Source organism: Mytilus californianus, unplaced genomic scaffold (genome assembly GCF_021869535.1).
Source record: "Mytilus californianus isolate M0D057914Y unplaced genomic scaffold, xbMytCali1.0.p SCAF_10, whole genome shotgun sequence".
Taxonomy (NCBI): domain Eukaryota; kingdom Metazoa; phylum Mollusca; class Bivalvia; order Mytilida; family Mytilidae; genus Mytilus; species Mytilus californianus.
In genome coordinates this window covers 12,721,285-12,735,007 of record NW_026262582.1, presented here as the reverse complement: position 1 = coordinate 12,735,007, position 13,723 = coordinate 12,721,285, and the positions used below count along the sequence as shown (strand labels likewise).

Genomic DNA, 13,723 nt, shown 5'->3' with positions numbered 1-13,723 from the left:
GCTTTCCGATACTAGGTTTTTGAATTGTTTTTTTTATTTTTTAATAATCCATAGTTATTATGTTTAATTGGCCTAATATGATTATAATTACGTTATTATCATTATCATTATAAGATTGATTGATTGTTGGTTGCTTAACGTCCAGTGGCAAATATTTCATGCATATTCAGGACGATTATCATTATAAGAAAAAGTATGATAGTTAGTATCAGTAATTGTTTGTTTGTACTTGAAATAAATAAATCATTATTATTTTATTTTGAAATTATATTTAATAGAAATATTTCATTATATTTTTTAGAATCTTTGCTGTTTTACTGACAAAATGAAGATATGCGTTACATACATTACTTTTGTTTATATCATATACATCATGCTGATTGTAATCACGGGATTACTTACAGAGTGCGTATGTATATTTGACCAGCGATGTAAATGTTATAATTCGGATACTGAAGTTTATTGTGCTTATAAAAATATTACCGACAGTGACATCCCTCATTTTCCAAAAGAAGTACATAAACTTTTTCTGAATTCTAATCAAATGAGAATAATTCCGCCTACAACATTCAATCATTTAGAAAATCTTACCGAGTTGGATTTATCTTGGAATCGGCTTTCATACATAAAAGAAGGAACATTTAATGGTCTATCCAGCCTAACAACATTATCTATGAAAGGAAATTCTTTGAACTACAGTTTAAAAATACCACACAATATTTTTAAACCTTTAGTGTCGTTAACACACTTGAATGTAGCGCGCAATTTGTTGTTCAATACAGATAGAATATTCCACAATTTCCCAAGCGTTTTAATTACACCTCTACATAAATTACAGAGTATTGAAGTAGATGCAGGACACCTCTTATTATCATTTAGATTTTCAAGTAATTATAGATCATTAAGGCGTCTTACAAGGTTGAAAATAGATTTTTGTTTGTTGCCTTCTGTGAATAACGAAACATTTCGTTATCTTCCCCATCTTGACTATATTGAACTGACATACTGTGAGATACAAAGCTATGACCGTGGGACATTGCCAAATCGTAAAACATTTAGGTATTTAGATATTTCTCATAATCGGCTTGATGATGAAAGCCTAGCACAAGTAATGGGAGATCTGGATTTACATGCAAATTTAAAAGTAGTGAAAATGACAAACTCCTGTTTATGTGTAGATAGGTTTTCATCATCATATTTTGCTTCTGTCTTGTATGTAACGAAAATTGAGGTATTTTATGCAAATAATAATAGTTTTGTGTACGCTTTTGGAGACGAAAAGAGTTTCAAGCTACCTATAACATTGAAAATGTGCGATTTTTCAAATAATAATCTTTTGAAGTTTTATTTCGGAATGCCTTTCTTGTGGATATTAAACTTACGAAATAACTCGCTAGGTACATACCTTTCATCGGAAAGATATACCCATTCTAGTAAAACTGAACTCAGAGAAGTTGATTTATCTCACAATGTTATTTATGATTTATCTTATTCCATTTTTCACGGACACGAAAAAACAGTGAAGATTAATCTTAGCCACAACAAATTAACGGATGTTACTTTTAATCTCTCCGATCTAGTAAGTTTAAAGGAACTTGATTTATCTCGTAACAACATCGGTGGAATATCTTCACAAGCTTCTATGGATACATTACACAAATTATCTAAACAGTTGAAAATCGACTTGTCGAACAATTTGTTAAACTGTAGCTGTAAAAATCTGTATTTCCTACAATGGATGAACGCGAATGTGGATATGTTCATATTCAAGCATAAATATACCTGCCGGTTTGATAACAATGACGTAGTTTATCTGACAAATGTTAATGATATTGTTAAACAACTTGAAAAGGAGTGCAGTTCATATACAACTTTAATCATTTGTGTGACAATAGGGATCATTACAGCTTTAATAATTCTTTTTGCCGGGTTAATGTTCAGATTTCGATGGAAGCTACGTTATCTGTATTATATGACTAGACATAAATATAATGTTTTCAAAAGTATTCAATCTAGCGATACTTACAAATACGATGCCTTTATCTCGTATGCAAATGAAGAAACCGATTTCGTTGTGAAAGAAATTTTACCAAATTTGGAATGCAATGACAACATGAAACTCTGTGTTCATCAGCGGGACTTCCTTCCAGGACAAATAATTACACAAAACATTACAAATGGAATTCATCGAAGTAGGAGAACAATATGCATAGTAACCCAGTCGTTTCTAGATTCTTACTATTGCATGTTTGAACTTAACATGGCAAGAATGGAGAGTATATATTCGAGAGATGGACAAAATATTCTCTTTCTGGTCTTCTATGAACAACTTCGCCCACAAGATCTACCGTTAATCATTCTGGAGTTAGTTCAGAAGCAATCGTACATTGAGTACCCAAATGAAGAACAAGGGAATGTTGTCTTTTGGGAGAAAATAAAGGAATCTTTAGTTTAATCTAGATAATAGCAACAGAATATTCTAGCTTGACAAAGTGTTTTCCAACAGTAAACTGCATTTTAAAATGTGCATTTTATCGGAATCCATCTGAACAAAATCCAGGAGTTTGGCGATAATCTAATTGATACAGACATGTCTATGATATTTAACACCAGTGAATTATTCTTTTACTTGTATGATATTTAAGAATTGTTTTTCTGTATTTTCATTTGAACTATTTGCTTCATGAATAAAAAAAACATTTACAAATTAAGGTCGATAAAAGCAAGGCCAACGACTGCACAACGCAAAAAGTGTATTAGTTTTGACAAAATATTACCCTGAATATATAGTATATCTAACAAAACATATAATAACATAAGTCAGTGCAGGTACGAAAGACACTTTCAATAGATAGTTGTGAATAAAAAAGAGTACTACGACATCATTGCTGTTGTTGGGATGGGGTATCTAGTTGTTTGAAAAACAAAGACATTTGCTTAATTGTTTCCAAATTAAGTTTGAATGAATTAAGCAGTAATGATTTGCACAAACGAAACGTTATATTGGTATCCTATATATTTGGAGAAATTGTTAGTATACGTTACTGAATGAAAAAGTGTTTAGCAACTTCTTTATGTACAACAATATAACTGTTATTCAACAGAAAGATAGAAATTTGATCTTTTAAACCATTTATTTGCATGTTGTTTTCTTTTTAATTGATAAACATAAACATGGACGCATAGACATACGTTTTTGGTCATCCTACTATGCAGCGTAGTTAAAATAGTTATTTAGGCATTGTTATGGTCGTTTCATCCAAACATTAAAAAAAAGTGCGCCCGTGTGATACTTATGTTTTTATCATCACGTATGTAGTGTCGATACTAGATGTTTATCCTGATAACTCTTTTGGAGCAGCTTTTGTTAAAGGAGCAACCTTTTTTCAACAAGGGAGCCTGATATCAACATGCAGGAGCATTAGGTATAAATCTGGAGATGTAAACGATGGGATAGGTAACAGGTAACTTCTGAGAAATTGAATTTGACAATTGGATAGTTGAAATAATTACACCTGTCATAGATTTAATTTCTAAGTCGTTTACCTTAAATAACATGAAGCTTAGTGCAATGATAAATGATATGGAGCAGACATTCTAGGTTGCTAATATCCTTAATCTCAAGTTCATTTGGATATTTAAGATGTCAGCACTCTCTTAAGTGATGGTTATTGAGTGACGGGATATCATCAATATACGATACAGTATCTGCAAGATGCCTTTTCTTTTCATTTTTGATCAAATTCAGTGTGTATAGTGCTTCAAATTAATACAGCAAAAGGTCAACCAGTAGGGGTGCCTGATAAGTACCTACTGAAATACCGATTGTCTTTTTAAATATCAATCCACCAACCTCACCAAATATGTTCTACATCAAAAAATCAAGCATTTTGATGATTTTATTTTCAGTGAATTTATTTAAGATAGGCGGAAGATATCAAAACACTATTCAAACTCATTCCTCGAAAACAAACTGGTAACGCCAAAGGAAAAACGAATGATCACTAACATCAGTCTGCAAAAGACAACATAGAAAATTAAAAACCAAATAATACGAAGCCTACCAAAAAGATGAGTAATAAAATAAGCTCATGTGTAGTCGTGGTCTTATCAGGGTTTAGGATTCCCGTTAATATCATACCCAAAATTTCAGATTCAGTGTTTTCTCACGTAAAACTTTTACGAAAATATAAAAAAATGTTATCAATTTTACACATGCAAACCATTGGCAAAGCAAAGCCCTTCTTAATTTTCAATGGTTATATATTATGTTCATAACATTTCACACAATCGGTTTTTATCTCTTTCTTACTCTACATTTTCAGACTGCACTTTGGAAAATGGTAAAAGTAATGAATTAAATAACCTTCTCAATATGATTTGTAGGAATTATTACAACAAATTATTTCAAACAATCCAGTTTTACTTAAATATTTTTTGCAAACTTGAATTTGTAGAATTATTCATAGAAATAAGAAGATGTGGTATGAGTGCCAATGAGACAACTCTCTATCCAACTGATAATGTGTAAATAGAATCATGTTGATTACTTTCTAGTAAACTTTGTTAGTATCCTGTTTACTACGAAAAGTGGGCGGAAGTGTTTGAGATTGAAGATCATGAACTTTGTAAAATGTGGAACAATGCCAAGTTTAAATGGAAACCATCTATACTGACCGACTTTAGAAACGCAACACTTGATTATTCTTTTTAATTCTCATTTTCATCTATTCATTTTTTGTTAAACAAATGAATTAACATACATTTCAGTTTATGGGAAACATTTATGGAATGAATTTGTCTGCCATTGCATTCGGCGATTTGACTAACAGTTGACGTTGCGGCCGTAAACATGTCTCGCAAATGACTTTGCTTATTCGACTTCTATTGATTCGTTGCTCAGACTCGGCAATATGGAGATGTAACATTTTGTAACTGATTAAGTGTGGGTATGCATTGAAAGAATTGTTTCATGAAGAAAAATCTTTAAAAATCGTTTATTGGTCTCAGATTTCGCTTTAAGAAATTCGTGCGACTTCAAAAATCCGGTATGTTCAATAACATCAGGCAAGTCAAATATTGAATTTTACAAAACAGAAGAAGTATGGTAAGCATGGATAGTAGTTATTTGAGGATCAATCATATTTTGGTTAAAAAAATCAATAAAGTGTGTCTTGCGTTTTTAAAATCCGTCAGTATATATTAATGGATGTTAATTCAAAATGGCACATCGTTGTATTTTTAGCTCACCGTGAGCTTATACGATTACTTGGCCTCCGTCGTCGTCCGTCGTATGTCGTCGTCGTCGTCATCGTCATCGTCATCGTCGTCTGTCGTCGTCGTCGTCGGCGTAAACTATTTCAAGAATCTTCTCCTCTGAAACCACTGGGCCAAATACCTTCAAACTTTAACTGAATGTTCCTGAGGGTATCTAGTCTATAAATTGTATCCGAAGTTTGATTCAACAAACATGGCCTGCATGGCTAAAAATAGAACATAGGGATCAAATCGATTTTTGGCTTATATCTCAAAAACTATACTACTTAGAGCAAATCTGCAACGGGATAAAAATGTGCAATAGGTCAAGTTCTATCAGCCCTGAAATTTTTTGACGAACAGAACAACCAATTGTTGGGTTGCTGCCACTAAAGTGGTAATTTCAAGGAAATTTTGCAGTTTTCGGTTATTTTCTTGAACATAATTGAAGATAAAGATAAACTGTAAACGGCAAAAATGTTCAGTAAAATAAGATCTACTAAAAAGTTAACATGACCAAATTGTCAATTGACCCCTTAAGGAGTGGTTGTCCTTTAAGGACATTTTACACAATTTGTTTATCATGTTTTCTAACTTTAAAAAAATCTTCTCACCTGCAACTACCTGAACCAAATTAAACCAAACTTAATATGAATGATTCTTAGGTTATCTAAAATAAAGTTTGTGTTTTATTTTTAGTTTCCTCAGAAAACATGGCCGCCATGGCTTTAATAAAACATTAGGTAAAATGCAGTTTTTGACTTATATCTAAAAAATTAAAGCATTTAGAGCAAATCAGACAAAACTTCAAAGTATTCATTAGGTCATGGTCTACCTGCCCAGAAATTATCAGCCAAATCGGGTATCTGATTTTTAGGTTATTGTCCCTGTATTGTGATTTTAAGGAAATTTTGCAGTTTTCGGTTATTATCTTGAATATTATTATAGATAAAGATAAACTGTAGACAGCAAAAATGTTCAGCAAAGTAAGATATACAAATAAGTTTTATATGACCAAAATTGTCAATTGACCCTTTCAGGAGTTGTTATCCTTGAAAGACAATTTTTCAATATTTGTTCATCTACTTAGCTTACTATAAAAAATCTTCTCCTTTGAAACTGCTGAATCAATTTCAGCCATATTTGGGCTGGATGAGTTTCAGAGTATCTAGTATAAAGTGTATTTTATTTCCTTGTACGTCAAGAAACATAGACACTATGGCTAAAATGAAACATAGGGGTAAAATGCATTTATTTGCTTTTGAAGAAAATATGACAGATACAAAGAACATTTAAATGGCATTTTTTAGCCACTCATTAATATATATTGAAAAGCAAAAATAATCATTGATGAAAAATTTAAGCACAAAATTACAGGTGAGCGATTCAGGCTCTTGAGAGCCTCTTGTTACTAATTGTAAACTGATGATTGTGAAACATATTAATTACAATGTATGTAATGCGTGTGGAAAAAAAGTTAAAAAAAAACAATTATTTTATTATGTTCTGAACTAGTAGAATTTCATACGTTTGTAAAACAAAACTGTTTGGTTTTATTTGATAATGTTGACTCTGAATAAATTAATACAGTAATGTATGAGGAAGTATTTTGGTTTAATTGGATCTTGCAAGGGTGCTAAATTTATCCATTTCATGTAATCTACAAAGAAATATTGAGTCTTCAGAAGAAAAATACTTTTTTACGGACAATATTCTTGTACAAAAATTTAGACCGTACTGGTTACCAGTACATTTGATAAATCAAACCAGGTGCTTTGAGAAACAGGCAATATATGCCCTCAATTTTAGAATCCATTCATACATGTTTGTATTGTTTAAAATTATCAGTCAATATGTGTTCTACAAGAATCACCAGTCCTTCATCTATCACTTTATACCCTACTATCTAAAATATATTCTACATAGTTTGAAATTTACACCTATGCGTAGGAACTATTTTGTTTTACATAATTATGTACTTTTTTCCGGTATGTTATTTTGTGTGTTTGTGTGTGTTGTTTTTTTTTTCAGTGTTTCATGGTTGGATACCCCATATCCTTTTTTTCCAATTATTATGATAATTATATAAATACACAAAATATCTAGGAAATTGCATTGAAGACAATTGAGAAAAAACAAAATCACTAACCAAAGGGGAGATCAACAGGCGCTTTCAATTAACACTTATATGCTATAATTCACACCATGCTATAAACCTAAGTGGAACCCATGAAATGTTTTAAATCTCACATGCAAAGGTATTGTTGGCAACAATGCACTAGCTGACACAATACCTGCATTATATATGCTTAATTCCTTAATATTTATATAATCATAAAAATGAAAATTACTGAATTATTCGACATGAAATAAAGAATACAACATATACAGTTAAGTCTGTCTAATATCTTGACTTACATCTAGAAATTGACAATGACAGTCAGTTTAAAACCAAACTTTACGACAAAAGAAATAATTTCAGCTTCCCAATTGCTATTTTAGTAACATTCCCGCAGCCCCTGTATATGGACTTATATAGCAAAATTGATATGGTAATCCAGAGTTTGCATTTCCTGTCATGATTTCCTTGATAGAGGGCTGCTGTTTAAAATAATTTTATTAAACCATAACGAGTTGGTTGACTTCTATGGAATATCTGTTTCACAGATGATGACGGATATGTTCTTCGAATGTGACTCACCGAATAAGACTTATCACAGAGTTTGTACTTATATGAACAGCATGACAGATGCCACATGTGGACCATGATACCCTTACCCTTCATTAGCACCGGGTATCAACCTTAATTTTAGGTGGGATGTGTGTTGTTCAGTCTTTTGTTATCTTTGTTGTGTTTTTTTATAATGTTTGTCTTTTAGTCATTTATTTTCGCCATGACATTGTGTGTTCGTTTCTGACTTATGAATTTAAATATCACTTTGGTATCTTTCGCCTATCTTTTTTACTGGATATTAATCACTTCGTAGATTTTCTCTTTTTAGTCTTTTTCTCATTTTATCATAATTGGGCATTATATGTTACGGTTTAGACTTTCCTCATTGCTGAATGTTGTATGTTGTCTATATGATATTTTTATCATATTCGTAATCATACTTCATATACTAATTTTCATACTGGAACTCTTTTTTGGCTCACCTGGCCCGAAGGTGAATTAAAACTTTAGATAGCAAAATGTATCAGCAAGACAAATAAATCAGCATTACCAAAATTGACAGTCAACTCCATATTAAACCTATTGCCCTTTAAAGACAATTCTTCCCAATATTCAGCATGTTTGCTTATTATCTTGAAACCTATAATATATAGCTTAATACTTTAAATAGCAAAAATTATTAGCACGCAAGATCTACAAAAAAGCCAAAACGACAAAAATCACCAATTGACTCGTATTAGATTTGTTGCACATTAATGATTGTATTATTAAAAAAAATTGTGTTGTCCTATTTTATTTTATTTTTTGAAAACGTAAAGAAATAGATAGAAACTTTAAAGAGGAATAATGATCAGCAGGATAAGATCTAATGAGACATAAACATAATTAAAATTGCCAGTTAACTCTTTTTGCTTTTTGATGTCCTTCAAAGATGAAATTTAGCCAAAAGTATAATTTTTTATTTTATAGATACATGTGAGAGACACGGGATCTTTAGAGCGTCCATCTGTTTTAACAACTTTATTTTTTTTCAATTACTTTGTTAATTGATATAACGATTAGTTCACGAATGATGCTTATCTAAAGTAAAATAAAAATGAATATATATAACGTACGTTACTTCCTTCATAAACGTGTATTAAAATTATTTCTCGTATTTTAGGTAGATGGAATCTATAATAGTATTTGATAGAATCGTTTATTTACTCTGCCAAATAAGGACATGTATTTTCAAAAACAACAAAAAAACAAAAATATTGGCCCCAACCTTTTGTTTTAACCCACAGATTGATAACTTTGAGTACATCGTGTTTCGGAAAAAATAATTTTGTGTTGTGGAGAAAAAATAAATGATAGAATTTTAAATTCAAATATGAGAATATGAGTCTTTTATTGTAATTTTAGGGGAAAAACAAGTATATTGGTGTCACCGCACACGTTTTCTTGCATCAATATAGGTAAATTATCCATTCATTAATTTAAACATTTAAATTATCTTAATTATTTCTCCTTACACGACTAAGTAACAAAAAATATATACTGTATTTTGTAAAATAAGATAATTGCTCTTAAGTACTATTTTTTAGTTTGTGTAAATAGGTTTTAAGTTTTAAATGTGAAATTGAATTGCAATAAATGTACACGAAGAACGTGCTTATCTTTTTTATTTGAAACATTCGACAGTGAAAGAAAATAATTTCCTTGTACATTGTTTTGTTCCGCATGAAAGCGAAAAGGAATACAGGAAAATGTTTGTTCAATAAATTGGAATGACATATTAATCAAAGGTTATTTGAAAGTCATTCAATACAGGATGTATTCATCACGTCCCACATAACTATGCATTTTAAAAATCAAGATAAAAAGATAACGCGTTGTTTTACATTTTCAAAAGTTCGGAGGGAGGTCTATCAATGGTAATATACATTTCAATATACTCATTTTATAATGATTTCATTGTGGTTGATGTTACTAACATGCACTCCTATCACAATTATACCATGCATATGCTGGACGAAAATGTTCAATTCGAAAAATCCCGTGGTAAGGTAAAAAAAAAATGATAACACTCGCATTATTTAGATGTAATACGTATTTTTGTTAAAACAAACGCCGATACATGTATGTAGTTTAAAATCAGTACACGGAAATCAAAGTTGTATCATTGTATGGTTTACAAACAGTTTGGCCTATAGAAAATGCATTATTGTGTTATTCAAACTCAAAAGTCAAAGACAATGTGACAACGCTCTAACAAAAATAGAAAAACGACGAAAAAACAACAAAAAGTCAACAAAACACAACATAGATAACTAAAGACCGAGCAATATGAATCGAACCAAAAACAGGGAATTATCTCAGGTGCTCTTGATGGATTAGCAGATCATTATATTATGAATATTGAAAATTTCGAGATTTTTATTAAATAAATCATCAATTAATTATAATAAAAATATTTTATTAAATTTCAGAGCCTATACTGTTAAAATGGACATGAAGAATATACCGAAGTTATTCACTGTCTCGTTCTATTTTATGTGTTGCGTATCAACTTTACAATCAAATTTTCTTCCAATGAATGTATGCATATTTGACCAGCGATGTAAATGTTCTATTTCAAATCTTGAAATATCTTGTTTTCACAAAAACATCACTGGTAACAACATCCCTCTTTTCCCAGCAACTGTACAAACCCTTTCACTTGATCTTAATTAGATAGAAATCATTCCCCCAACAACATTCAATCATTTTATTAATTTAGCCGAACTAGATTTATCTTGGAATCAAATTGTGTATCTAGAAGAAGGGACTTTTGAAGGTCTATTGAGTCTTCGGATCTTAAATCTCAAAGGAAGTTATTTGAATTTCAGCTTGAATATTCCAAATAATATTTTCAAGCCATTGGTGTCATTAACATATTTAAATATAGCGCGGAATAATTTGGCAACACTAAATTATACATATACCACCATACCAGGGATTTTAATTTCTCATCTAGTTCGATTACAAGGTATAAAGGTAGATGCAAGACGTAACCGTTTAGTGTTTAATTTTCAAGACGAATACAGGAAATTAACGCATCTTAGAAGGTTGATAATCGGATATTGTCGTTTGTCCTCTGTAACCAACACAACATTTTTTAATCTGCCCTTTCTTGAGCATATTGAAATGAAAAACTGTAAAACGAATGCATATGAACGTTGGACATTGCGAAATGGAAAAAAGTTGCGATACGTAGACATTTCTAATAATAATTTATCAACCGCAGGTCTTCAAAATCTGTTGACAGATTTGAAATACAATCTTGGGTTAAAAGTTTTGAAAATGACAAACTCTTTTCGAGATGTGTATAACTTTATGCCACAATATTTTTCTCTTCTTTTGAGTACGACGCAAATTGAAGAAATTTATGCAGATAATAACAATTTCGTAGAAGCTTTTGGTAACGAAGAATTTTTCATGCTACCTTCCACATTGAAAGTGTGCGATTTTGCAAATAACAGACTTTTGAAGTTCCATTTTGGAATGCCTTACTTGTTGACATTGAACTTACGTTATAATTCGCTAGGTGTGTACCTTTCTACAAAAAAATATACAAATTCCAGTAAGACTAACCTAAGAGAAGTTTACCTATCTTTCAATTTTATTCAGGATTTATCTTTCACAGTATTTCACGGACATGTAAATATAATCAAGATAAATCTTAGCAACGACAAAATATCTGATCTTACTTTCGATCTTTCTCATCTTACTAGTTTAGAAAAACTTGATCTATCTTGTAACAACATCAGTGGAATAACTTCGCAAAAATCTATGGATACATTACATAAAATATCGAAAACATCAAAGCTGAAAATTGACCTATCAAATAGTTTATTAAAGTGTAAATGTCAAAATCTACATTTCCTACAATGGATGGAAGCTAACTTGGACATGTTCATAAACAGGAATAACTACATGTGCCAGGTGGATAACAATGACGTAGTTCATTTGACAAATGTTCAAGAAATAGTTAAAAACTTGAGAAGGAGTGCAGTTCGTATACTATGTTAATCATTTGTATAACAATGGGGATAATTACTGCTTGTATCAGTCTAGCTGCTGGATTGATGTTCCGATTTCGATGGAAGCTACGTTATCTGTATTATATGACTAGACATAAATACAATGTTTTCAAAAATATTCAATCTAGCGATACTTACAAATACGATGCGTTCATCTCGTATGCAAATGAAGAAACCGATTTCGTTTTGAATGAAATTATACGAAACTTAGAATGCAATGACAAAATGAAACTCTGTATACATCAGCGGGACTTCGTTCCAGGAGAAGAAATTACACATAATATTACGAATGAAATTCACCAAAGTAGGAGGACAATATGCATATTAACGCGATCATTTCTTGATTCATACTATTGCATGTTTGAATTTAATATGGCAAGAATGGAAAGTATATATTCCAGAGATGGTCAAAACATTCTCTTTCTGATCTTCTATGAACAACTGCGTCCGAAAGATCTTCCATTAGTAATCCTTGAGTTAGTTCAACAGCAATCTTACATCGAGTATCCAAATGATGAACAAGGGAATGTTGTCTTTTGGGCGAAAATAAAGGAAGCTTTAGTTTAATTTCTATAAACTGAAAAATATACTTAAACTTGAAAGCGTTTTGATGCAAACACTAGATTTTGTAAAACTAGTTTGAATTAATGTTCAAGTGTTTATCCATCGTTTATGGTTTTCAAGATAATAGGAAAAACACCAAAAAAAATCGTCATTAAAGAGCATAAACTCCAATAAGCGTCTACTGACGGTTCCGATCATCAAATTTGTTTGTAGTTCTTGTCTTGCTGATCACCATACTTATGTTACTTTTTATAAATCTGTTATAGTTTAATGATATTGGATTTTGGCAAAAAGTGGAACAAAATTGTCATAACAGGTCAATTACTCCGATAATAAGTCCTCAAAGTTTGGCCATGTAACTAATTTTTTAGTCTTGTCTTTTTGATCAGTTTTTTTTTTTTTTTTTTTTTTTTGCTATTTCAAAATGTTTGTCTCTATCATCTTACGGCAATAACTCTTAACTGAAGTCGTCTGAGAGTTTTACTGTAAATGAACCAAAAGTAGATCTCAGTATTGTGAACATTTCTGCCTTGTAGAAGTTAACAGACGAGAAACGACGGACAAAGACGGACGCAAAGTGACCAGAACAGACCACTTGGCCCTGTGAGCCACATCAACATATGACAACTTATATTTTAACGATTAAACTAAACTACTTAAAAAATGAAGTTATTGGATATTTATGTTTTCTCTAATTTTCCCCGATTTATGCTTTTCTTGACCCGTTGATAATTTTTATTTAATCAACGTGTGGTTCATTTGATCTCAGTTCTTCATTGATCAAAATTCAATTATGACGTCAAGTTTTCTTGCTCTTCTCTGAAATTCCTTTTCTGATGTCATGAAAAAGGCGACCATGCCTGATGACGTCACTTAGAAAGAACACATCTTTTTGCGGATCATTCGAAAACAAGGATTATATTTTGTCTGTATATCGTCCAAAAATCATTAGAGAAACAGATTTCACCACCAAATCTCGTGCAATACAATATTTATCCACTCTCAACAGATAAATTTTAAATATTTAAAACGCTCGGCGAGCCTCGCGTTTTAAATTTAAAAATGTAACTGTCTCGAATTGATAAATATCGTATCACACTCGATGCAGTGGTAGAATCTATATATATCTGATATCCAATGAACATTTTTATGACAGGTAACACAT

At 31.1% G+C, this 13,723-nt stretch overlaps 2 protein-coding genes across 2 annotated transcripts; both read left to right on the top strand.

Annotated features, from left to right (window-relative positions):
- The first annotated feature begins 371 nt into the window (after positions 1-371).
- LOC127717629 (toll-like receptor 4) lies at positions 372-2,536 on the top strand. The gene has a single exon (XM_052223351.1). It carries the CDS (start codon positions 374-376, stop codon positions 2,453-2,455), a length of 2,082 nt encoding a protein of 693 aa, XP_052079311.1. The 5' UTR covers positions 372-373; the 3' UTR covers positions 2,456-2,536.
- Positions 2,537-9,930: 7,394 nt separating this feature from the next.
- On the top strand, positions 9,931-12,829 carry LOC127718680 (uncharacterized). The gene is made up of 4 exons (XM_052224734.1): positions 9,931-9,973; positions 10,650-10,748; positions 11,247-11,498; positions 12,825-12,829. The coding sequence occupies exons 1-4, from the start codon at positions 9,931-9,933 to the stop codon at positions 12,827-12,829; spliced, it is 399 nt and encodes a 132-aa protein (XP_052080694.1).
- Positions 12,830-13,723: the final 894 nt, after the last annotated feature.

Bases quoted from the DNA above. Each gene is read 5' to 3' on its own strand.
- LOC127717629 (XM_052223351.1), top strand. From the start codon at position 374: ATGCTGATTGTAATCACGGGATTACTTACAGAGTGCGTATGTATATTT.
- LOC127718680 (XM_052224734.1), top strand. From the start codon at position 9,931: ATGCATATGCTGGACGAAAATGTTCAATTCGAAAAATCCCGTG. The intron at 9,974-10,649 runs GTAAGGTAAAAA...TTAATTAGATAG, and splicing joins TCAATTCGAAAAATCCCGTG to AAATCATTCCCCCAACAACA. The intron at 10,749-11,246 runs GTCTATTGAGTC...TTGGGTTAAAAG, and splicing joins AGAAGAAGGGACTTTTGAAG to TTTTGAAAATGACAAACTCT.